The 27,284-nt window shown below is 39.4% G+C and overlaps 1 protein-coding gene across 1 annotated transcript in view; it reads left to right on the top strand.

The window, feature by feature from the left end:
- Nucleotides 1-1,469: 1,469 nt before the first annotated feature.
- The window catches only part of SLX4IP (SLX4 interacting protein), a 190,070-nt gene continuing 164,255 nt past the window's right edge, over nt 1,470-27,284 (top strand). The window contains exons 1-2 of the mRNA XM_053574426.1: nt 1,470-1,642; nt 20,522-20,577. Of these exons, the coding sequence (XP_053430401.1) occupies nt 20,551-20,577 (27 nt within the window). The 5' untranslated portion in view covers nt 1,470-1,642; nt 20,522-20,550. The remainder of the gene's footprint in view (nt 1,643-20,521; nt 20,578-27,284) is intronic.

The raw sequence follows: 27,284 nt of genomic DNA, 5'->3' as shown, positions 1-27,284 counted from the left end.
CTCTTCTAACTCTACTCCCAACCCCCGCACTGGAAGACCACCCACATCCGTCCCAGCAGCAAGTATTCACCGTCCAGCGCGGCTTTAAAGGCAGGTCTTTTTTCTTCTCCGCAGCCAGCCTATCTCTTGTCCCCGCCCGCAAACATCTTTCAGTGGGGACACCCACGACCTTTGGTAGCGGACGGGGAGGCGCGTAGAAGCCCCCTTTTCCTCTCTTCAGCCGGAGAGAAAGCTGACTTCCACCTGAGGCGTCGGCGCTCTCACCTGCCCAACAGCCGTCGCGCCTACCCAGGCCGCCGCCACAGCCGCCGGCGGGCCCCAGAGACCGAGACTCACGCCACCAATTCAGCGCCGGCAACCTTCGCCCCGCGCCGGCAGACGGCGCATGCGCAGATCTGCACGTAGCGTCGAACCCGCTCCCAAATCGTCCATCCGGGTTTTACGCGAAGTTCTAGCCCACAGAGGCGGGGACCGTCCCCAGAAGAAAACAGGGGGCGGAGTTTATTAAGCATCTATCTCAGCAAATTGTTGAAATTGAAAATTTCAACTAACACATGAAATTTAAACAGCATATCAAAAGACACAGCATCTGCTATTTGGGGCGTACTTAACAGGTATTTACTGAAGGAATAAAAATGAACTCAATGTTTCTGGGTGCTGGGCCTCACCCACTTGACCAATCATAAAGCTTCTGATTCTGTCACTCAGCGCAATTACCCCGCCCCCTCGCTGCGGCTGCCTCGAAAACCAGGAAGGAAAAAATTGGTTGCCATTTCTCCGGATCGGGTTAGAGACTGGACATGCGCAGTGAGGGCTAGTTTTGGCCGCGCCTAATCCTTGGCCCTTAATCATTACTGTGAGAGGATAACAGGGACGTTAGAAGCTCTTTAACTGGATACTTTTCAAAGATTAGGTAACTTCTGCGTTAACTCCTCATGCTGCTTTTTGGTGCGAGGACAAAACAGTTATTCTCCAGTAACATTCAAAGATTTGTGAAGGAAGTTACGTTTAAACATTGCTATTGTTATTGTAATTAAAAGTTATCCGGCAATGCGCAAGCCACCTTTACTTTCTGGTCTGTCTGTCCTGTAATCTTCTGCAACAGAAATACTTGCCATCCTTGGGCTAGTAATGTTTCAGTGTCACAAAAACACCGTAGAAATGGTTTTCTTCTGACACTTCAGCTGTCTCACAGAGTAACCGTGATTCGTCACCTGCCAGTCACATTGGTTGCTGTCCCGGAGGTTAAATGACCTACCTGTGCCGCCATGCTTGTTTTGGGCCTTTCATGAAAGCAGCGCCATTAGCAACGGAGGCCATCTTTCTTTTGGGCAGATTATTCGCGCTGCGGCTGACCTTTAGTGTTTCACCGCCATCCTGACTCCTGTTTCAGGCTTCAAGCCGACAGCGAAGCTGCGCAAATCATCTTGTGTTTGGGCGGTGGCTGAGTTCTCAAACGCGCGGGAGACGCTGGGAAGGGGGAAGTAAACGTGAAACGTGAACCCTCCAAACTCCTGAAGGTTGGCTGGAGAGCTTGCCGCGTCTTTAGTTGAATTTCCACAGCTAGGTACTACTCTACAAGTGACCCTGGACAGTAACAAAACATACAAAAGCACGAACCCAAACCCCGCTATCATCATAGGTAAGAACGTGGACCTTCTAGCAACCTAAGATGTTCCTTCACTAGAACTGTTCGCCCGTCTCTTCCCTCCATTTTTTTTTTATTTTTGCTTTGATTTTTGACTTTTCTGAAATTTTCTGCACGTCACCTCTCTTGTTTTAAAAATGCTAAAAAAGTTGTTACACATCAGGGTTTGGAAACCTGGGCTTTGAAGTGTAAGTATTCATCAGGAAAATTGTTTTTTTTGGACAAAATGGAATTAAATGTATGGCCCAAATATTTCGATTAAAATATGGCTGCTTGCATATATATGTATAAAATATAGTCCCGTTTCCAGATATTTTGGGGATGTGACATAAATACAGATTCTGTTTGTATAAACTTCCCATTCATTCATATATTTAGTGCATTTATGGAGTACTTGTGCTAGGCTGTAAACATTCAGCAGTTAAAGGAACACTTTGTCTCATGGAGCTTACATTCTATCACTGTGATATCTACTAGGTTGGGACAAATAACAGAGTAGTTCATGATTCTTAGCACTGCTAGACTGTCCAGTGTTTGCTTTTTTCCTTTCCTCAGCTCCCCTTTTTAAAATTTTTTTTGCTTGAACTAGGTATGAATTGTATTGACATTTCTTGGATTCTAGACATGATATTTGTAAGCCAACTGGCTAATATTGCAACTAATATTCCAGTGACTTAGGGCCTAGTTGCTCAAAAAGTGTGGTCCACCTACCAGCAGCAGCAGCCTGGGAGCTTGTTAGAAGTTCAAAGTCAGGCCTCATCCCAGCGCTGCTAAATAAAAATTTCCTTCAAAAAGTACACCTTGTGGTTCAGGGAGTACTGATTCAGGGCATGGGCTAAATAGCCTACCTTTTTTCAACGTATGCTTCTTAACCAGTTCACGATGTATTATCAGTGTATTACATGTTTCAAATGTGGCAGATATTTGGCATGTTTTTCTGTGCTTTCAGTTCATTGAGCTTGATGTCATGATGCCAACTGAGCATTCCAAAAACTTGAAAGATTTTTTTTCTTCCCAGTTTACTTAGGTATAACTTCTATTATGACAATATCCGAAATGTAGAGTTTCTTAACATCCAATTTACCACTGGTTTGCATTAAAAAAAAAAAAAAAAGTTGTTTATTATTCTTTTTTCATATCCTGCTCTGTTGCCCAAACTAGGGTGCAGTGGTGTCATCATAGCTCACTGCAACCTCAAACTCCTGAGCTCAAGTGATGTCTCCGGCTCAGTCTCCCAAGCCGGGACTATAAGCATGAGCCACCACGATCAGCTAAGTTTTGTTTTGAAAAGATGGGGATCTTGCTGTTTGTCCAGGCTGGTCTTAACTCCTGATTGCAAGTGATAGTCCTGCCTTGGTCTTTCAGAATGCTAGGATTATAGGTGTTAGCCACCGTACCAGGCCTACTTTTAATTTATTAAATGTTGAGTTCTTGGGAGGCTGAGACAAGAGGATTGCTTGATCCCAATAGTTTGATTTTACCACAAGCTAAGAAGCCACAGCACTCCACCAAGGGTAACCAAGTGAGACTCTGTCTCAAAACAAAAAAAAAATAGTTGAGCTCAAAAGTTTACATCTGTGCAAATTTTAAATGGGTCGGAAGAAAAGAAAAAAAAAAGTTTACATCTGAGCTGGGCATGGTAGCTCATGCTTGTTCTATATACTCCTAACAACTCCAGAGACTGAAATGGGTGACCCGTATTTCTAGAGGGAGACCCTCTGGATGGAATTAAGGAGCCAGTAGGAAATATGAGAGAACAGAAATGATGTTTACATTTTTCATGTTGCTGAATATTAGATTTTTCTCTCTCTTATAGTATTGCTTAAAATAATTAGGATTTTGAGGTGATGAAGAGAATTGAATTTGGCATGTGGTGAACCAGTAACTGATTAAGTTGGGATTTATTTGTTTGGATCCTAAGCAAGTTTTCCAGCCTTTCTATCTCCCTTTCCCCCATCTCCTTACAAGCTGTGCGACTTTGAGCAGATTACTTAACCCAGGGATCCTCAAACTTTTTAAACAGGGGGCCAGTTCACTGTCCCTCAGACCAGTGGAGGGCCGGACTATAGTTTAAAAAAAAAACAAAAAGCCATGAACAAATTCCTATGCACACTGCACATATCTTATTTTGAAGTAAAAAAAAACACAACGGGAACAAATATAATCACACCACCGCATGTGGCCCATGGGCCGCAGTTTGAGGACCCCTGAACCCTTTGGCACCTCAGTGTCCTCATCTGTAACAGGGTTGATGTGAGAACTAGTAAAGTTAAAAGAAGAGTTCTTGTAATAGTGCCTGTATAGTTGCAGCTATGTAAATATTAATTGACTGTGGTTATTTTTATTACAGTTAAATCTTTGGGTTTTAAGGTTTTGTTTATACATTTGTAACACCCAGAGAAAGGTATTTTAGTTTATGACTTTTTAAGATGTGTAACTGTTTGGCAAAGAACGGGGTCTAGACACAACATACCACGACATGAAGATGCTTTTTTAAAAAGTCATTTTATTTTTAAACAGCTTTATCGATACATAATTGTCTGATATATCACTACAGATAAGTTTATATTTCCTAGGTCTTTATCTAACTGGAGTCTTGCATTGCATGCTTTTATGCAGGAATGTGGCTCTTTCCCCTTGCCATAATTATTTTGAGAGTTTTCATATTTATTTTTGAGAGTATGAACAGTTCACTCTTTTTAATTGCTGAGTAGTGTTCCTTTGTGTGGCTCTACTGTAATTTATGGATGGGCATTTGGTTGTTTTTATTAAATTTTCACAGTGCTCATTTTCACATCCTTATGTTATTTAGGTTTATTTGAACTGGGGAAAAAATCTAATTACTGGTAGGTATGTGGTGGCCAAGCCTTCTACATACAGTAAAACCAAGGGATGACAGTTATAAAATGTTTGTACTGGATCTTCACCTTAGCTGTTGTGTAGTTTATGAATTAATATTTTATGAACGAAACATGTTATGACTTATAAAAAATGCAAAATGCTTGCATTGATTTTTAAGTGGATTGTTTGTTATGTCTTGATGTATACATGTCCAATCATCTTAAGCTGTATTAAAATGTGTTACTATTTATGTATTACCTTTCAGAGATTGAGAACTACAGTTCATGTACATTAAGAAATCTATTCTGTATTTACTTTTTTTTTTTTTTTTTTGAGACAGTCTCACTTACTCTTGGTAGAGTGCTGTGGTATCATAGTTAACAGCAACCTCAAACTCTTGGGCTCAAGTGATCCTCTTGTCTCAGCCTCCAAGTAGCTGTGACTACAGGCACCTGCCATGATGCCCAACTAGTTTTTTCTATTTTTGGTAGAGATGGGGTCTCACTGTTTGTCAGGCTGTTCTCAAACTCCTGAGCTCAAGCAATCTACCTGCCTCAGACTCTCAGAGTGCTAGGATTATAGGTGTGAGCCACATACCCAGCCAAGAAATCTACTCTTTATATACCAAAGTAAAGATCTATAAAGCCAAGCCTAAAATGTCATAAAGATCTCTTGTCAGTAGATGGAAGAATATTACTTATATTTTGAGTTGATGTAATTGTATTTCTGAAGTCTTTTTGCTTTATTATGGAAATAAACTCATTTATTATAGTAGTGGTATTTTGTGCTTTAATAAATTAGAGCTGGTTTAAAATTGGATTTAACTTGTTAATTATAGGATAATATATAGAATATGGCTATTAAAATAGCTTGTATATAAAAAATTCATTGTGTCACTGTTTTGTTTTATTCTCTATTTAGAAAAGATTGAATTTTTTTTTGCATTTAAAAATATTTTTTGTTTACATGCAGTAAAACTTGTTCACTCTTTTTGGGTGTATAGTTTCATGAGTTTTGATTAATGGATCGAGTTGTGTATCCATTGGAATCATGGTATGGAACAGTTCCATCAACCCCCCTCTGTTGCCCCTTTGCAGTACTCCTCACCCCTCCACCTTTAGCAACTAATGACTTACTTTCCATCATTGCAGTTTATACATTGAAAAAATTAACTTTTAAGACAATTCCATTAATTATTATCAGAACCTTTTTTTCTATGGTAAAGGTGACTGGAAAGCAATAGTTAGCAGAGGAGGTTTTGGGTTTTACAAAGTGGATTGATTATCTTCTGTCTGTATGTGCCTCTGCATTTATATGATTCTGTTTAGCAGACTGAGCACCCACTGTGTGTCTGGCACTGGGCCTAGTAATTACATGTCTGGATTGGATCTGTGAGATGGAAACTGTTGTTACTATTCCATTTCATAGACAGGAACCAGAGACTGGCCAGCAATGGTGGGAGCCTCCCACCTGTAATCACAACACTGCAGGAAACCAAAGCAGGATAATTGCTCAAGCCCAAGAATTCAAGACCAGCCTAGGTATCATGGCGAGACCTCATCTCTACAAAAAATTAAAATAAAAAATTAGCCAGGTGTGTTGGCACGTGCCTGTGGTCCTACTTATTTGGAGCCTGAGGTAGGAGGATGGTCCATAGCACTCCAGCTTGGGTGCAGAGCAAGACCTTGTCTCATAGAAGAAACAAAAAAAAGAAAAGGAGAGACTTAAAGGAGTGACTAGCCTGTTGTTTGAAGGGGCAGAATTTGAAGGAATGTATTTTACTAGAACCTGAGGAATGAATGTATCAGGTGTGAGTGCCTGTTTCCGCTTCTGATAGATACTAAATAAAAATTAGATGTTGCCTGTTAGTGAAGCATCCTGTGCCAGGTCTGTTGGGGATTTTCTGTGGATGCTGCAGGAAGGGGACCCTCAGAGCAGCAGTCAGCTGATTGGTTGAGGGTATAGAGTGACTGGAAGGTAGAACTTCCCATGGAATTAATTTTTGTGGAGGATTTCAATGTTCCATCTACATTTAATGACAAAGGAAAGATAAGAAAAAAAATCATTTTTTTTTAATCATTTGCATTATCCTCTTTCCATTATTGAAGCTTACTTGTTTGTCTTTCTGTTTTATTTTTCTTGTACCAGCTGCATTCAGAATTACCATAGGAATAATAGCAAAGCCCATTCCTTTTCACCCTGAAGTGGTCTTTTCAAACTTTAAGTTGTTTACACTAAGACCTTTGCTCATTTGTCATTTTTCCTTGGTCTTCTGTTAAAGTTTGTAATTCCTTCCATTGTATCGGTTGTTTTGGTGATAAATTCAATGTGCGTGTTTGGGGGTGGGTATAGCAATGAAATGATTTCTTATCCTTGAATTATAGTTGTAACTAAAGAAGTTCTAAGGCCCTGATTTCTGTTTTTGCTGCCATATCTAATCAGCTTTTTAAAGATGATAGAAACATGATAATTTTCTAGATAAAATTTGAAATCCAGAGATTAGAAGCTGTTCTTATTTCTTTTTTTAATTGGTGTGGTTGCCTTCCCTTGTGACACAGGCCAGCAACACTAAGAAGAAGACAAATGTGAATTTCAGAGAGCCTTAGATTTTCCCACAGAGTAATCTAGATGGTCACTGACTTTCTTTATTAGAGTTTATCTCTGCTTTGTATTTAAATGATAGGACAACCATGTGATTTTTTTTTTTTTTTTATCTACTTCCATTCCTTCCCCAAACTAATTTTTTAAGGATCTTAGGATCTTTCCTTCCCCACTGACAACACACATACGCACGCTTATTTTTGGTGGGGTCATACTCTATCAGCATCACTTCTTTGTGAAAGAATGCCTGTTTTCAGGCCTGATAGTGAGCCTAAGAATGCAGAATAGAGGACAAGATATTATTTGTAAGATTTAAAATACACTTTAACTTCTCGACATGCTTATGTCAATTATATGCTTTCAGATATTTGGGAAATTGATCTTTTTGGATTGCCATAACAATAGACAAAAAATTAAAAATAACATTGAATTTAAACTTGAACTGAAAGCTCTGATACCAGAGAGTTTTTAAACATCTACAAGGTCAGACAATTAAGGTTTTGAATTATCCTAGAAAAAGTGCTATATAACCTCTTTACTGAATATTACTACAGTCACTAGCTTGCCCAGGGGAGTACTTTGAAGGTGACTGCAGTGATTTTCAGCAGTGAGATACATGGCACTTTTTCTAGGATGAGTTTGTGAACTTAATTGTCAGACTTGTATGCTTTAAACTCTAAGCATGGAGCTTGCTGTTCCCTCCTGGCTACAACTTTGAGGTCCTAAGAAAGTAATTTTTTTTTTTGGTAGGAGACAGTTTTACTGTTCTGCCCAGGCTGGTCTTGAATTACCAGCCTCAAGGGATTCTCCTGCATTGGCCTCCCAAGATGGTGGGATTAAAGGTGTGAGCTACCATGCCCAGGTGATGTTTTTAATTTTTAATGATCAGAAAAACAGGTATAGAAAAGTCTCAGTTGTTTCCAGGTTTAAAACTTAATACTGATGCCACAATACCTTTTCTATCAAATGAATGTTAGAATGTCCCTGAAAAACTCATGTTTTTGGAATAAACGTCATACCTCTGATCTTTTGCCATTGTTTTCAATATTAAACACTAGGATCTTCAGGATATGTATTTCTATGAATTACACAATTCTCTCAACTTTGGCCATATGGTACATATAACTTAAGTGTTACTTATTTATTGAAATAGGTCCAGCAAACTTTGCCCTCCTTTTAAGAAGTCTTAGTGTGCAGTTTGGAGTTGGGGGACAGTAAAGCTGCATTAGATAAGTGAGTATAAATCTAAACAAATAAATTAATACAGTCTGATTTATTAACATCAGTGGAGTCAAGTCAGTGAACTTTTGATGAATTCCTGTACCATGCTTCAAGAATTAAAGGGGACAGGAATGGACCCTGTCCCCAGGAAGCTTATGAGGAGACCAGAGGTAGGTGTAATTCAGTGAGCTAAGTGTGTGAGTAGAATGGTGTAGACGTGCCCCAGAGAGGGAGTAATTCACTCTGGAGATTCATAGAGGAAAACAGGTGGCATCTGCCTTGGGTCTCAGAGTGATCTAGGACATTCCACAGCTCACACAGCTTGCCTGGTGAAGGCAGGAGCCCTGGAGCTGATGTCAGGAGCATGTGCCAGGAGTTGGTCATGTGGAGGTATCACAGAGGTGAAGTTGCCTGCCCCGTTAGGTGGAGGTATGGGCAGGGGCACCCCTCTGGTGATGGTTTTGGGTACAGAGAAGTGTAAGGATAGAGACAGATGGTACTTTTAAGAGGCTTGGGTTGTGGGAGCTCTTCAGGATAATCCTCTTTGGAGTCGAGACCTCCTGGCATCACCGTGTGTCTTAGTCCACTTATGCTCTGTAACAAAATACTTTCTACTGGGTAATTGATGAACTATACTAACTTACTGCTCACAGTTCTGGAGAGTAGGAAGTCCAAGATCAAGGCACCAGCAGATGTAGTGTCTGGTGAGGGCTTGCGCTCTGCTTGAAAGATGGCACCTTCTTTGCTGCATCCTCACATAGGGGCTGGGGCTTGGGGAGATTGCTCGAGCCTTTTTTATAAGGGCACTGATCCCATTCATGGGGTCCCATCTCATTACATATCACTTCCTCAAGGCCCCATTTCTTAATTGGGTATTAAGTTCTAACTCATCAGTCTGGAGCAAGGAATACCAACATTCAGACCATAGTAGCATCATGCTGTGGTTTTTCCTTCTTGCAGAAAAGATTCCATTCATGGTGGGAGATGGGATCATCCATGACTGTCATCTCTCTATCCCAGATGACAGACTGCGTGTCTGCAGTAAGGGAAGTGGGCAGGGGCCCTCCATAGATTCTCTGTGTTTAGACATCACCCTTCTAAGGTTTTATAGAATAGCGAGGGACATGCCCTCTAGCTTCCCAGAGGGCAGAGAATCCTGACTGGATGTTGCACAGTAGCTATCAAGGCACAAAGTAATGGAAGGGACAGGAGCCTCTCCCTCCACCCCCACAGCCTTGCTAGAGACTTTGCTGGGAGACAGAGGCACCTCACCCTGGGTACCACCTTTGCCCATTTTTCTGTTGGATTGTTTTATTTTGGGTGCACATCCTTTGCTGGTTATATGTCCTGCAAATATTTTCTCCCGGTTTGTGATGCCTCTCCCCCATTTCTTTATGGTGTATTTTGGTAAATCATTTTTTTAAATCTTTTTTTGAAATAATTATAGATTCATAGGAAGTTGACAAAAATGTACAGGGAGGTACCTTTCAGTTTCCCCCTGTGGTAACATCTTGCAGAACTATTGTACAGATTTGAAAACTAGAAAATTGACACTCGCTTAATCCACAGAATTTATTAGATTTAACCCATTTTACATACATTTATTTAGTTTTGTACAGTTTTATCATATGCGTATATTCATGTGGCTAATTCCACAATCGAGCTATAGAGCTGTCTCATCACTGCAGCCTCCCTTCTGCCACCTCCTTAGCTACACACCCATCCGTAACTACCAGCAACCTCCCATCGATTTTTCACATGTGTACTTTTATTTCAGGAATGTTACCTAAATGGAATCATACAATTTGTAAGCTTTGAGATTGCCATTTTTTCTTTTTTTTGTACTCAGCATGATTCCCTTAAGATCTGTCCAAGTCGTTGCGTGTGCTAGCAGTTTATTCCTTCTCATTACTGACTGGTAGTCCACAGTTTAACAGTTCACTCATTAAAGGACATCTGGGTTGTTTCCAGTTTGGGGCTATTAGAAATAAAGTTTCTGTGAACATTTGTATACAGGTTTTTATGTGAGCTTAAGTTTTCATTTCTCTGCACAAATTCTCAGGAGTACGATTTGGGGATTGTATAGTAAATGCATGTTTAGATTTAAAACAAGCCACCAATCTCTTTCTCTGGAACAATTGTGCCAATTTCATTGTCCCACTGTCAGCCTGTGAGAGATCCGTTTTATCCACATCCTTACTAGCATTTGGTGTTATCACTATTTATTTGCCATTCTGATAGGTGTGTAACAATATCTCATTGTGATTATTTTGCATTTCCCTGGTGGCTAATGCTATTCAGTGTTTTTTTATATGCTTATTGTATATCTTCGTTCGTGAAATACCTGCTTATGTCTTGTTTCTTTTCTTTTTTTTTTTGATTGGATATATATATATTTTTTTTTTGTAGAGACAGAGTCTCACTGTACCGCCCTCGGGTAGGGTGCCGTGGCGTCACACAGCTCACAGCAACCTCTAACTCTTGGGCTTACCGATTCTCTTGCCTCAGCCTCCCGAGCAGCTGGGACTACAGGCGCCCGCCACAACGCCCGGCTATTTTTCTGTTGCAGTTTGGCCGGAGCTGGGTCCGAACCCGCCACCCTCGGCATATGGGGCCGGCGTCCTACTCACTGAGCCACAGGCGCCGCCCCTGATTGGATATTTTTTACCATTGAGTTGCTTTTTAAATTTTTTATTTTTAAGTATTATGAGTACATAATAGTTACATAAGTAAATCTTTATAGGGTACTTGTGATGTTTTGATACAGGCATACAATAAGAATTAATCAAACCAAGGTGATTGGGGTATCCATCACCTCAGTCATTTATTATTTCTTTGTGTTAGGAACATTCCAATTCTCTTTTTTAGTTATTTTCAAGTATACCCTAACTTATTGTTGATTATAGTCACTTTGTTGTGCTATAAAATGCTGTTCATTTATCTAACTTACGTTTTTGTGCCCATTAACCATTCCCACTTTATCTCCCTCTCCCTACTAACCTTCCCAGCCTCCGGCAACCATCATTCTACTCTGTCTCCTGCAATCAATTGTTTATAATATTTAGCCTCCACATAGAAGTGAGAACATGGGAGATTTTTCATTCAGGTTCTTGGCTTATATAACAATCTTCTGTAGTTCCATTCATGCTTGTTGCAAATGGCAGGATATTCTTTTTATGGCTACATAATATTCCATTGTGTATATATGTCACAATTTCTTTATCCATTCATCTGTTGATGGACACTAGGTTGATTCTAAGTCTCGGCTCTTGTGCACAGTGCTGCAGTAAATATGGGAGTGTAGAAACCTGTTTGATGTACGAAACTCCTTTCCTTTGGATGTATTCTCAGCAGTGAGAGTGCTGGTCATACGTGAGTGTGTTTTTTTTCGTTTTTGAGGAAACTCCATACCATGGTGGTTACACTGATTTATATTCCCACCAACAGTGTACAAGGTTTGCTCTTTCTCCACATTCTTACCAGCGTTCCTTATGCCCTTTTTGATTAATAAAAGCCTTTTTAAAGCAATGAGAGGATATCTCATTGTAGTTTTGATTTGCATTTCTCTGATGACTAATGATGTTGAGTGTTTTTCACATACCTGTTGGTCATTTGTATATCTTTTGAGAAATGTCTGTCAGATCCTTGGCCCATTTTTAAAATCGAATTATTTGATTTTTTCATTTTGGGTTGTTGGAGCTCTTTTATCTATAAATTCTAGTTATTACTCTCCTGTCAGGTAGTTTACAAATATTTTCTCTCATTCTGTGGGTTATCTCTTTGTTGGTTGTTTCCTTTACTATGAAGAAATTTTGTAGCTTGATATGATCCCTTACTATTGAGTTTTAGGAGTTCTTTATCTATTCTAGATACAAATCATTTGTTGGATATAGATTGCAAATGTTTTCTCTTAGTTTGTAGAGAAGTTTTAATTTTAATGTGGCCAAATCTACCACTGTTTATCTTTACGGTTTTTACTTTTTGTGTCTAAAAATATTCTCTAAAAGGTTTTAGTTTTCTACATTTGAGTTTTTATCCCGTCTATAATTGACTATAGTTGATTTTTGTGTGAGACAGAGGTACAATTTTATTTTTTTCCTAAATGGGTAAAATCAGTTGTTTGACCACAATTTATGAAGTGAGTAGCATCTTAATTTCCCACTAGCTTGCACTGCTGCTCCCGTCATATGTCATTTCTGTAACTGCACGGGGCTGCTTCCAGGCCGTACAGTCCGTCCCTTCTGCCTTCTCGCCTCCCCCTTTGCCAACACTTCAGTTTATTTACTGTAGCATTGTAGCACTTTTGCTATGTTGAACTACTTGTAGTTTGTAAGACAAACTCCCTCCTCTGTTTTTATTTTTTTCCTCCTTTCTCTCGAAGTATCTTGGGCCTCTTTCTCTTTCCCCAGGTTCCCTGTTCAAGATTATGTAAGTGCAGTAAGTTAGCAAATCAAGTTGAGGAGTTTTTGCATGTATCTTAATACTAAGTTTTTTCCTAGATCATTTTTATTTGCGGATGCTAGTTGAAATTATATTTTAAATTCCACATTTTCCACCTGTTTCAAAGAAATTACTTCTGGGGTTCATCACTAAGCAAGTTTGCTTTGTTTTTTGTAGCTTTTTTTTTTTAGATTAAGAAATTCTAGGGCTCCATAAAATGAGCATGGAATGATTTCCCTCTTATTCCCTCCTCTGGAAGAATCTGTGCGCTGGCTTTATTTGTTCCTTGGACTACTGTTGGATTTTAGAGAAATGGAGTACACTGATAGAGGTAAGCCTGTCCACCTTCACTGTTCTGCTAAGGCAGGAAGAATTAAGTTGTGAGGCTCAAATCCAGGGGACACTTTCTAGTGTACCATGGCAGTTATTTCACCATTATAGAAACTTTAACCCTGAAGTAGAGTTAATAGTCATTTTAATATCTAAAACATACGGCTGAAAACCTTCACACTGAATGAAGTCTGTTTAAATCTATGTAAGAGTGGCTTGGAAAACATCCCATTAACCTTAGTTCCTTAGTCTTCTGTGCCTATTTGGTGCAGGTTAAAAGATAAGGAAGCGGGCGGCGCCTGTGGCTCAGTCGGTAAGGCGCCGGCCCCATATACCGAGGGTGGCGGGTTCAAACCCAGCCCCGGCCAAAATGCAACCAAAAAATAGCCGGGCGTTGTGGCGGGCGCCTGTAGTCCCGGCTGCTCGGGAGGCTGAGGCAAGAGAATGGCTTAGGCCCAGGAGTTGGAGGTTGCTGTGAGCTGTGTGAGGCCACGGCACTCTACCAAGGGCCATAAAGTGAGACTCTGTCTCTACAAAAAAAAAAAAAAAAAAAAAAAAAAAAAAAAAAAAAAAAAAAAAAAAAAAGATAAGGAAGGGAGCTGCAGGAGACAGGCACCCTGACAGCTCATGGCAAGTCCGCAGGAGCATACAGAAGGCTCCTTGGGTCTGCTGGTGAGCAGCATTAAGAGCCAGCACCTCAGAGGGTGGTAATACATATATTGCCTAGAGTGATGATAGATGATAGTTTTGATCTGGAATACCAAACGAAATACTCAATATGTGGCATTTTTACAAACATCAGTAAAGATTCAGTATATTTTTGGAAATTTTCTCTAAAAATGGCAAAAATGAAAAGGTTGTGTGTATACATGATGTAGTTCCGATTGTCTGGAACATTTTTTCATCTCACAGATTTTTCTTGAGCACCCTCTAGTGTTAGACATTGCTTTGAGGGCTGCTCACTTAAGAGAGAGTACTTTTTCCATCGTAAGTTAAGTAAGATTTTACATATTTGGGGTTTAGCAAATTGGTTTAGTTTAGTTCAGATTTTGGTTCATCATTTAGTTTATTCCCAGCACCTGTGCCTAATTCTGTAATGAACCAAAGGAAAGGTGCTTTCTTTATCTGAAATTATGTAATGAACCAAAGGAAAGGTGCTTTCTTCATCTGAAATGATTTTAGCAAATATGTAAGCTCAAGTTCTATGCATCTGGCTATCTAGATGTTTATGAGCTTTATCTTGGTGGAATTCATTTATTTATATTCTGTATATGAAAAAGGGTACCATATTACATAACATAATGATAAATTCATTAAAACTACATTTTCTTTAACTATGGAGTTTCTTTCTGTCTCTTTCTCTTTCATTGGTTAGTAGGAGAGAGCCACTACTCATGTAGCTTTAGTTGAAGTCATACGCAACTAAATTAGTGGGAATTAGTGCCTTGGTGGGAAGCTGAGGAAGATCACACCTATTTTGTCTAGTTAGAGATTGACCTTGGCAGTTCTGCAGGTGACAGATGGTGCCTCTCTGGACCCTATCTAGCCGCTGGCTAGGCTATCAGCTGTGAGACCCTGGCTGGGTCCCATAAGTTCTCATTAGGAGAATAAACAGCAAGGCCAGGAGTAGATGGTTTGTAAGATCTCTTTGACACATAAAATGGTGACTTTTTGTATCCAAACATTGTGGAAACAAGTGAAAAATTTATATACATTGAGACAGAATGGCTCATGATACTGGAAATGGATTAAAAATATTCAAAATATCTATGTCCTTTTGACTGTGTAGCCTGTTTTACATTAGCAGACCACATTATTTTATGTTCAAAAATATGTTTTTCTGTTCTGGATTCCCATAGGTGGTATTTTTGAGATTGGTCTTTGATGATACCTTATGAAGAATCCAGACTTTAAAAAGTGAAGGTAGCTGCTCTTGCTTTACTATAAAAATTAAAATAGAAAAATGCTTGTAATCATAGCACTCTGGGAGGCCAAGGCAGGTGGATTGCCTGAGCTCAGGAGTTTGAGACCAGCCTGAGCAAGAGTAAGAACCGATCTCTAAAAAAGAAATGACCAGGGGTTGTGGTGGGCACCTATAGTCCTAGCTATTCAAGGAGACCGAAACAAGAGGATTGTTTGACCCCAAGAGTTTGAGTTTGCTGTGACCTATGATGCTACCACACCTTTACAGAGGGTAACAAAGTGACACTCTGTCTCAAAAAAGAAAAAAAATAGGAAAACACTTTATTGTGAGTTAAAAAAATAATTTTCACTATAATGTAGCTCATGACCTATCAAAAGGCAGATATGCTCTGAGAGCCTTGCCCTGACTTTCCATGTGGTCCACCTGTCCTTTGGGAAAAGGACATGTTAGAAAACTATGTATAATTAAAAAATACTTAGATTCTATGTGCTTCACCTTTGGTTGGGTACTTGCTGGCAAAACTTTATCCCTCATTGCCAGTTGAGTACCCTTTAGTTACCCTAATAGAGGGGATCCCTAATTCTTAAGCCTATTTAATATATTTAAGTTTACTGATTTTTTGTTTACTAGGCTCAAATAATATAATTTTAAAGACTTAAGTTTCCAGGACAACCTTTATACATATATATTGTTTTAAAACACATGTCCCTGATTTTTCAGGAACTTACCTTTTTCCATTTACACCTGTGTCTAAATGGCCTTGCTGAGATGAACGTTAATATTTTTCTAAGTCATGTGCATTGTTATTCAGAGAAGGAACATGAACACTGAAGGTGATTAGGGTTTAGATAAAGATATTTTTGTCCATTTAAAAAATTATAATCAATAGCATACCAGAGTTTTAGAAAATCACCCCTAATAGTAATTATTAACATTTATCAAAGGCCTACTATTTATAAATCATTATATTGGGTGGTTTTTGTTTGTTTTTCTTTGTCTTTATATATTGGGTATTTTTATTTGTCATTTTAGTTACTCCTTTCAATACTTTTGAGTTAGGTATTATTATTTTATAAATAAGGAATTTAAATTTAAAGAAGAGAAATAAGTACTTTTCTTATTAAAAAAAAAAAAAAAAGGTGGGCCTTCTTCACGTCTTCTTTTCTTTGGGTGCAGAGCAGTGCTCCTTTCTCCCTCCCCAGTCCACCCTCTCTCACTCTCTGCTTTCGTCTCTCTCATCTCTTCCCCCTACTATTTCTCCTGTCTGTAATATAAAAAAAACTTAATACTTTTATATTCTAAAAAATAAGTAAGTTAAAAAAAGTGCTCTCAAGTTGTGCTGTCCATTATGGTAGCTATTAACTTCTAGTGTCTGTCGAATAGTTGACAAGTGGGCTGTCCAAATTGAGATGTGCTGGAAATGGAAACTACCCAATTTCAAAGTCTTAGTTAAAGCAGCAAGAATGTGTTTAACATACTGGGTTAAATAAAATATATTATTGAAATTAACTTCACTTGTTTCTATTTACCGTTCTCTTAAAAACAGCTAGTGGAAAATTTGCAGTGACCTTTGTGGCTTGCCTTTGTATTTCTGTGGACAGTACTGCTCTAATAGTGCCTGTGTAGCCCGTACACGATGTGGACAGGTGGGTAGTCCCTTGTACAAGGCTTGGGAATGATGGTCCCTCCTTTCTCCATGCTTGTGAGCCCTCTTCACCTTGTTTTTCAGGTTGGGGCAAAGTTTAGCTTGTTAAGAATTGGGTTCCACTGGATGCAGTGACTCATGCCCATAATTCTGGCACTCCACGAGGTTAAGGATCAGGAGTTCAAGACCAGCCTGAGCAATTGCAAGACCCTGTCTTTACTAAAAAAAAAAAAAAAAAATTGGAAAAATTAGCCAGCCATTGTGGTAGGCACTTGTAGTCTCAGCTACTCAGGAGGCTGAGGTAGGAGGACCACTTTAACCCAGGAGTTTGAGGTTGCTGTGAGCTAGGCTGATGCAGGGGTATGGTAGTCTGGAGCAACAGAAGGAGATGCTGTCTCCAAAAATAAAAAAATTGGGCCAGGCACAGTGCCTCAAGCCTTTTATCCTGGCACTGTGGGAGGCTGAGGAGGGGGAATTGCTTGAGCTCAGGAGTTGGAGACAGGCCTGAGCGAGAGTGAGACCCCAAATCCTAAAAAAATGGAAAAACCCAGCCAGTAGCCATGGCGAGCGCCTATAATCCCCGCGGCTTCTGGAGGCTGAGGCAGCCGGATGCCCACAGCTGGAGTCTGAGGTTGCAGTGAGCTATGACACCATTGTACTGTGCTCAGGGCGTAGGGTGGAACTCTGTCTCGGAAACAAATAAACAAACAATTGGATCCCTGTCACTAACATTTCTGCTTTATTGTAACTGTTGTGGCTGTTTTTACTGGTCTTACCCTTGCTTCTGAAACATTCCATTACCATTGAAGAGAGCTTAGCTCCCTTTTATCCCTATACCCCCACCTTGTATACGTACATACATAACATGTATATTTCCCATCCTCTTAATATCATTGTAAACATTATATTGTTTAGGTCAAAATTCACTGTTTGCTATTATGGCTGTAAATGCTAATTGTAATGGAGCTGTGTCTTAAGTACTCTTTGCTTTTTATTTTCTGCACAGTTCTTGTTTAGTGTGCAGCCAGTAATGGCCTTGCTACTAATGTTCAGCTGTGTAGCTTTTCGTATACCTGTCCTAATTCAGTCTCTTATTCCACCAGTCGTCTAAAGTTCATCTGTGTGCTGCAGACCTTGCTGGATGTAGCCTGCTGCATTGTGAGCCAGCGGCTCCGCCCCATGTGCCCACGCCTCTCCTGCAGTCTCCTCCTCCAGACCCTCAGCTTTCCTCTGCCTTTTTCTTGTTTCCTCCTTCCTCTGCCCTTCCTGTTTCCTGCATCTTCCTCTTTCTTGGTTAATTTCCTCATTTTGGCGAAGCACATCTTCAGAAGCTTCCTGAGAAAGGATGTGTGGGACATACATTTTTTTAAGCACTTGCATGTCTAAAAATGTTTAGCCGCTACCAACAGTACTCCAGGTTTCTGCTGGGATAGAAGAGGGCAGCTGCCTGGCTGAGCACAGTAAAGGGGAGTATTTACCTTTTTATTGACAAACAGTAAACTCCCCTCTCTGGAGTTTAACTTCAGTGGGAGGGTGGAAGCAATTTTCATCAGAATTTTTGAGATAATGTATTTTTGAGATATTGCCTTGTGGTTTCCAGAGTTGCTTGAGGCAGAGTTAGTTCTGGCTCCTTATTACCTCCTACCCCCAGACCCTCCCAAAAAACTTTTTGAAGGTTCTTTTTGTTCCCAGTGCCTAAAATTTCACTATAATAGATGGCCTAATACAGGTCTGTTTCTACCCTAATTTTCCTGTGTTGGTCCTGCCATATTGACCCTTTAATTTTAAGGTGTTCTTTCTTATTTTTTTTCGCTCTTATTTTTCCTGAAGTTTCTGAGAGACTTAACTTCCCACTCCTATTAAGTTTTCTCTTTATTTCAGCTATTGTGGTTTTAATTTGTTTTCTGAAAGTTCTGCTTATCTGGTTATTTTTTACTTTATGAATATAGTATCCCCAATCTCCCTAATAGTTTTCATTTATTTAAAAAAAAAAAAAATTTCCGGGCAGCGCCTGTGGCTCAGTCAGTAGGGCGCCGGCCCCATATATTGAGGGTGGCGGGTTCAAGCCCGGCCCCGGCCAAACTGCAACCAAAAAATAGCCGGGCGTTGTGGCGGGCACCTGTAGTCCCAGCTACTCTGGAGGCTGAGGCAAGAGAATCGCTTAAGCCCAGAAGTTGGAGGTTGCTGTGAGCTGTGTGAAGCCATGGCACTCTATTGAGGGCCATAAAGTGAGACTCTGTCTCTACAAAAAAAAAAAAATTTCCTTCTCTTTGCATAGTCTCGTTCGGCTAAGTATTTTTTTGGGTCTGTTTTTTTTTTTTTTTTTCCTCGACAGAATCTTGCCCCAGGATAGGTAATTCCTGGTGTTTACTTGTGTAATATTTGAGAACAGGACATTACAAAGGTGACTAGGTGTCTGCACATGGGTGTGGACTTGTGTTTGTGGACTTCACTTTAGAGCCATTTGTCTAGGCTGCTTCCTTAGGGAACCCCTGATGTCAATATTTTTTAGATTCTGCCTTTTAGTTTAGTTTAATTCCCTGAATAGGGAAGTTTCGATCTCCTGTATGGAGAGTTAGGCAGAGAGGAGAGGGGAAGGGGAAGTTCTCTTCCTGATCTCTGTTTTCAGGACAATAGTCCCCACCTTATAATGTGTCTGGTACTTTCCAGACCAGAGAACTTCTGTCTTAGCTGCTACCAACAGTACTCCAGGTTTCTGCTGGGGTAGAAGAGGGCAGCTGCCTGGCTGAGCACAGTAAAGGGGAGTATTTACCTTTTTATTGACAAACAGTATTCTTTGTATTGGATATGCCACATTTTGTCTGTCCATTCATGAGCTGACGGACATTTGGGTTCTTTCCTGCTTTTTGGTTATTGTTAATAATGCTTCTGTCAACATTCCTGTATATTTTTTAGGGACATGTTTTTATTTTTCTTGGATATATACCTAGGAATGGAAATGCTGGATCATATGGCAACTCTATTTAAATTTTTAGGAACTGCCTAACTATTGCCCAAAGTGGCTGCAACATTTTATATTCCTGTCAGCAACGAGTGAGAGTACTAATTCATTCCCCCTTTTTTTTTTGAGACAGCCCTCAGCAGAGTGCCGTGGCATCACAACTCACAGCAACCTCAAACTCTTGAGCTCAAGCAATTCCCTTGCTTCAGCCTCCCAGGTAGCTGGGACTACAGGTGCCCACTACAATGCCTGGCTATTTTTAGAGACGAGGGTTTTTTTTGTTTGTTTGTTTTGTTTTATCAAAAAAGCATTTGATTTAAAATGCATTCTATTGTATTTGAGATGATCAGGTGTGTGTGTTTTCTTTTATTCTGGCAATATGGTATTTATTTTGATTAATTTTCAGTTGTTAAACCACCCTTGCATTCCTGGGGGTAAATCTAACCTGGTCATAGTATATAAAATAACCCTTTTCATGTTGCTCTGTTGGGTTTGCTAGTATTTTGTTGATGATTTTTTTGTGTCCTTTACAAGGGATATTGGTGTGTAGTTTTCTTGAGATGTCTCTGTTACTGGTATCAAGATAATACTGGTTTCCTGGAATGATTTGAGAAGTTTTTCTTACACTTTTATTCTTTTTAAAGAGTTTGTGAAGGGTTTATATTAGTTCTTCCTTAAACATTTGGTAGATACACCAGCGAAGCCCTCTAGGCCTGTTATTTTCTTTTTGTGGGTAGTTTTTAAGTTAACAGTTTAATATAGTGTTTTGGTTAAGGGCAATTATAAGTGAGCATTCATTTCACAAATACCTATTAATATTTTATTATTCTACCAACCATTCCCCTCTATATATATACAAATAAAAAGATATTTTGATGTAACTTTATTTTTTTTCTCTGTCTTGTAAAGGTCTGAAATTATCGAGGAATCAGTAAGCAATGGCATCTAAGAAATTTGCTGTTAAAGTAAGTAATGTTTAATAGCCTTTTAAAAAATGACTGGTCACTTTCTGATATAACTAAGTCCTATGTTAATTAAAAATTGAAGTTCTGAACTTTCTACTCTTTGTTGTTTACTTTCCATTTATTCATATTTTATGTAATGTTAACACTGCCTCAGTGGGAGCATTCAAAAACTAATACAAACTGAGATTATAATTTCTGACAATTCAAGTATTTTAGTTTTGGAAGACAATTTCCTATATAAAATAAAAACAATTTGTCCATTTGATTGCTAAGTTTTACAATTGTGTCTGCATCAAACAGAGAGGCTTTCATCCCTACCATGATTGCTACTGGCCGAGAACATACAGTGGCCTTGTATTCTTAACTCTGGGTTGGAAGAGAACAGCGTTGAGGAGCTTCTCGTCATCCCCTACTGGCACATTATAGGACAAATCAGTTAATGTCCAATTCCAGAATGAGAAGACTCAGAGTTTCAGAGTTTGCAAAACCTTCTCATCCATTGTGCCTGCGTTTTGATTCTTCTGAAAAATTAGAGTAACTGATAAGTGCTCAAAAACAGACAAACTTTTTTTTCTTTCTTTTAAAGACAGAGTTTGACTCTGTTGCCCCAGGTAGAGTGCAGTGGCATCATCATAGCTCGCAGCAACCTCAAACTGCTGGGCCCAAGTGATTCTCCTGCCTCATCTTCCTGAGTAGCTGGGACTACAGTCCTGCTACAGTGCCTGGCTAATTTTTCAATTTTTTGTAGAGACAGAGTGTCTGGCTGGTTTCCCAGATTGCTAGGACTGTAGTCATGAACCACTGCATTAGACCTCTTTGTACTCTTTACATTTGGGACTCTGAAAATTTTAAGGAGGCACATTGAAAATTTATATTTTAAGAATGAAATGGGGGAGAAGATTAATAGTTCCTATGGTTATAAGAGTTTGTTCATTCAAGCCTTTTTTAAGTTGCTTTTTTGTCATAACATGATTCTTAATGTTAAAAATTATCATTCACATTGCACGCTGTGGCTTGATTTCTGATTATGCAAAGCAGATAAAAGACCAAAGTGAAAGCAACAGGCGGCAGATGCTGTGCCGGGTCCGTGCCAGGGGCCAGTTCTCTTGCCTTGCTGCCCTCTGTCATTTTCCTCTTTTTTGTGTCTCTTTTCTGTCCCTGATGGTGGGGACAGAATTATAATAATTGCTTACAATTATTTCTTTTCTTTTTTTAATTAAGTCATATACACATAGATCATGAATACATTTATGCATATGTGAGTATAATGTGTTGGTTTTTTTATACAATCTGACGTGCTTACATCAAACCAGTCAACATAGCTTTTGCCTCATTTACTTGATTATTGTGTTGAGACATTTGTGTTCTACACTTGACAGATCTGACTTGTGCCCTTGCAATATGCTCCGTAGGTGTGGTCCCACTGTTTACCCTCCCTCTATCAAACCTCCCCCCACCCCTCCCTTCCCACTCCGTTTCTCTCCTTCATCCTGGGCTATGGTTGTGTTCTACAATTATTTCTTGTATCCATATGTTCTTTAGTATTTCTTCTGTGAGCGTGCAGAAGTAGTGCACTTTCACTATTTGTCTAAAAATATATTTTGATCTCTAGAAAGGTATTTAGTTGGTGTTAGAATTCTGGGGTGAGTGTTATTTTCCCTCGGCACTTTGAAGATTTTTTTTTATTGTTTTCTGATATCTGTTAATTGCTTCTGAGAAATGTTTTTGTTATCTACTGATGCTTAAAAACCACTTTAAAACTTAGTGGTTTAAAATGCTACTCTTTTTATCTCCTCTAATAATTCTGCAGGCTGGCCTCAGTTGAATGATTTCTCCTTTTGATGTTGGCTAGGGCTGCAGTTATCTAGGAGTGCAGTGTAGCTGGCACATCCGGTGTGTGCTCACACAGCTGGCACTTGCTGCTGCCTGTGGTTGGAGTCTCTACTGGTATGTTAAGTGTTGTCCTTTAGTTCTCAGCCACAGAGCTGCTCTGTGTGGCTTGGGATTCTAGCACGATGGCTGAGTTTTGAAGGTTAGTGTCCTAGGACAAGACTTGTAAGAAGAAAGAAGTATAATTTGCCAGTCTTTTAGAATCCTGGAGTTGGGTCAGGCTCACACCTATAATCCTAGCACTTTGGGAGGACTAGGTGGGAGGATTTTCGAGGCCAGGAGTTCAAGACCAGTCTGAGTAACACAGTGAGACTCCTTGACCCCTTACGCTACCAAAAAAAGAAGAAGAAGAAAGAAAAACATTAGGTGGGTCTGGTGGCCCGCACCTATAGTTTTACCTACTCAAGAATCTAAGGGAGGAGGATTGCTTTAGTTTAGGGCTTTGAGGTGGCACTAAGCTATGATGATGCAGAACCTTGTCTCAAAATACCCAACCAAACAAAGAAAAGAATTAATGAAGGCCTAGGCTCAAAAGACTCAGGTGCTGCCTGTACTGCCTACTGTTGGTCAGAGCACTCACAGGGCTGGCGTAGAGTCAAGGGAAGAAGCTGTGAGTCTTGACATGAGAAGCAGCATGTGATTACAGGGCAGGGGGGAATTCTCAGAATGCATCCGTGGAGGCTAGTTACCATGTGAGTCCATTGTCGGCATAGTTAAAAGTTGTTTCCTTGTTATTTGTCTTTTGGGGGAAGGTAGAGTCTTGCTCTGTTGTTCAGGCTGTAGTGCAGTGGCATCATAATAGTTCACTGCAGCCTTGAACTCCGAGGTTTAAAGTGATCCTCCTGCCTCAGCCTCCCAGAGTGCGAGGATTACAAGTGTGAGCCACCACATCTGGCTGTTTGTCTTTTCTTAAGATTTTATTTTTGTCTTTGATGTTCTTTAGTTTCACTATGAAATCTCTAGATGTAGACTTGTTCTTATTTTTCTGGCTTAGGATGCAATGTAAGATTGGAAGATTCAGGTCATAAATTTTGGAAAATTCTTAACCGTATTCTCTTCAGACACTGTTTCTCCTAATTCTCTCTGTTCCCTTTTTCTGGAACTGTTATTTGAAATTTCTTGGTTAGTTTCACATGATTGTTTCTTATATGCTGGAGGAATGAGATTAATTTATCCAAGCCCCTGAAAGCTGTTTACTCAGAAAAGGACTGAGCCTCTTGCAAAGTTTTGTCAAAACTGGCTACTTACTACTTAATAGAGCAGACCATCCTGGTCAACCACAAAGCTTGGACCTCAGTTCCCTAATTATGGCAGAGATGAGTCTGTTGATTTCCAAGCCATGCATATCTAAGTGGCAGATTCTGCTATCATTTTGCTCCATCTTACAGCTCAACCTACAAGGCTTGTAATATAGCTTCCCGATAATGGCAGGCTGGGGAATTACCCCAACCATGAGTATTAAGCTGGCAGGATAGAGATAGAAACAGGGTTCTGACACATCACTTTGTGATTATATCTTTACTTCTGATCACACAGACAAGGCCCCGTGTTTTCCCTAATCATGCACCTTCCTTAAAAGTTCTATGACCCACACATGGGGATTTCTTTAAATGTCTGACATTGAGTTTTGCCAGATGTCTGTGTGCAATCCCAGAATGTCCTGGGCAGCATGTGACCTGGACACCTGCCACTGCTCCTGTCCTCATGTGTCTTCTCCAGTGAACCCTGCTCCAGGAGGCTTGTGCGGGTGCTACATTTCCTAGTTTTCTTCCCTTATCTCTCTGTGTTGCATTCAGGGTGGGTTTTAACTGGACCCCTTCCAGTTCACTAAAATCTGTTTACCTGTATTTAATCTTCCCTTTAACCTGTTTGTTTTTAGGGATTATATTTTTATGTGAGAATTAAATTTTGAATTGTTTTGAAATTCAAATTCTACCAGTTCTTTTTTTATATACTTGCTCTAATCATTTCTCACTTTTGGTGAAGATCAAGTGTAGTTTATAGTTGTTCTATTTTTCTGATATGGTTCCATTTCCTTCTTTTATCTTTTTAATAATTTTAACATAATTTATTTTATAATCTCTTCTATTTCCATGATTATTTACTAAGTGTGGAATACATTGGTCATTGGAACTGACAGATTACTTATGAGTTTGTAATTTTTTTTTTTTTTTTTTCAGTTTTTGGCCAGGGCTGGGTTTGAACCCACCACCTCTGGCATGTGGGGCCAGCGCCCTACTCCTTTGAGCCACAGGTGCTGCCCTGAGTTTGTAATTTTTGACTGTATACTTCTTTTCAGTGGCATTTTCTCTTCCACCCCCTTGGCCACACAAACACACAAGTGGAAAGACCTATAATCCCTGCAGAGCATTTGACCAGTTTCAAAATTTGCTGGGGCCATTGGCATTTCAGTGGTTTGGGACCAGAATTTATATTCATTTCATGGCTTGGGATTCTACCACCTTGTGGGTGATACAACAACACAACAGCGTCTGGCACACATTTGGTGGTTTTGGTAACCTTCAAGCACTCGATCACTGCCTTGTGTTCTCCCTTCCCTGGACCCCTGCAAGGTCTTGGATGGATAGCATGTTTCCATGTTGCTTGTTTCCTTTGGTCAGTAAGCAGAGATTTTTTTTTTTTAGTTGGCATTTTCCATTGTAGTTTATCAAGGGAAGAATGACATAAAAAACTCTATTGAATAGCTCCTGCCCCAAGAAATATATAGTTTTGGTTATAAACCAATTTGCCAATATCAACCATAAAATATTACATGAGGATATCTACAAATTGTATACTTAACTAATGGATACGAAGAACTATAAGTTGTAGTTCTTCAACACAACTTCTGGTTTCACTAACTAGTGAGTTCATTCCCAGCTGTCCTTTATTCTCTGTACTTCTACCAGCTCTCAGTCTCAATAGCTTTTATATCCTGCTTCCAAATATTCTGACAGCCAAGCTCGAGCCTTCTAAAGGGGCAATTACTGATTAATTCTATTAGGGATTTATTAACTTCGTTAGTCTTTTCAGAGTACCAGCTTCTGGCTTTGATTTTATTTTTCCCCATAGTATACTTGTTTTGTATTTTATCTCTTTGTTTTCTTTATTATTTTCTTTCCAATTTCTTTGGGTAAATTTGTTCTTCTTCCTCCAGTTTCTTAAGGTAGATGCTTAAATCATTGATTTAGAGCCTTTCTTCTCTCCTAACATATGCACGTAAAGCTGTAAATTACTCTATCAGCATTTCTTACTTTAATTATATCCCCTGTGTTTGGATAGGGATACAGTTGTAGTAGGAATTTTGTTGTATTCCAGACAAAATAATTTCTCCTTTAAGTTGTGATTTTGTTTTTGATTCATGGGTTATTTAAATGTATATTGTTTACACTATTTACAGATTTTCTTTCTTTTTTTTTTTACAGTTTTTGGCCGGGGCTGGGTTTGAACTCTCCACCTCTGGCATTGGGGCTGGCGCCCTACTCCTTTGAGCCACAGGCGCCGCCCCTATTTACAGATTTTCTAATTAATTTTGTTATTGGTATTTAACAAAGTACTTATGTCTATTTTGGTAAATGTTCCATTAGCACTTGGAAAAATGTAATGGTTTTCAAGGGCAGTGAACTATATACTGGGTGTGACAAAAATGTATACACATTATAAGCAGTAATGCATTAATTTAGATTAATTTTCTAAGTTGCATTAGGTCTAGCAATGTGTATTTGCTCAAAAGATGACATTTATCAAATGAAAGTAGCGTCACCATGCAACAGGCAGGACAGTCAAAGAAAACAACAGAAGCACCATTTTCGTTCAAGGAGCAAAAGACCATTTTGAGGTGGCATTTGAAATTGAGAACACTGTGGAAGTACAACAATGGAGACACGAGTATGTAGCAGAACCTCCAGCACACTTAACAACTGCAAGCATTCGTGGTAAATTTGAGACACATAGTACTATGTGTGATGTGCACAAGGGAAGATCCGGGAGGCCTCACACAGCAGCAGCAAGCCTGCTTCTCTATGCTCTGGTGTTGAACAGACACTCTTGCCACAGAAGTCTACCGAGCACTGTGCACGTGAGGCAGGAGTTAGCAGAACAAGCATATGATGCATTCTTAAAAGAGCAAAATGGGAAGTTTTCATCCCGAGATTATTGCATAAACCAAGACGTGAGCGCTTACCTTGATGACATGTTGCCAGGACAACGGACAGGATGAAGAGGTGCAGCTGAGTTTCTCCCACGTTCTCCTGACTTACCCCTTGACTTCTACCTAGGGGGGACCTTACAGGATGCGGTGTACCATAGAAAACCAGCTGCGCTGGCGGTACTTCAGGAAGAAATTGAAACGGCATGCACAGCAATGTGGTGGACACTTACTTGGTCAGCGTTGCTCAAACAGTAGTTTGCTGTAATCAGAAGTGTCTGCAGGCTGATGGTAACTACTTTAAGCTCCTCTTGTAATTGCAGAAGTCAAATGTGACTTGTGTTCATCTTTTGTTATCAGTATATATTATTACAATTTTAATAGCTATTCTCCTTTCTTGAAATGTGTATACATTTTTTGGCACTCTCTGTATGTTTCACTTAAGTCAGGTTTGTTAATTGTGTTATAAAAATCTGCTGTGTATTTAGCAATATTTTTGTCTACTTGTTCTATTGGTTAAGCAAAGTATTTTAAAATCTTCAACTATAATCTTAACCTTATGTATCTCTCCTTATTTTTTGACTCTTGTGTATTTTGAGGCTATATTATTAATAGATATACAAATTTACAATTGCTTTAAATAATTATTGTGAAATATTTTTTTTTCTGA

Source organism: Nycticebus coucang, chromosome 21 (assembly GCF_027406575.1).
Source record: "Nycticebus coucang isolate mNycCou1 chromosome 21, mNycCou1.pri, whole genome shotgun sequence".
Lineage (NCBI taxonomy): Eukaryota > Metazoa > Chordata > Mammalia > Primates > Lorisidae > Nycticebus > Nycticebus coucang.
This window is presented reverse-complemented; position numbering and strand designations above follow the sequence as displayed.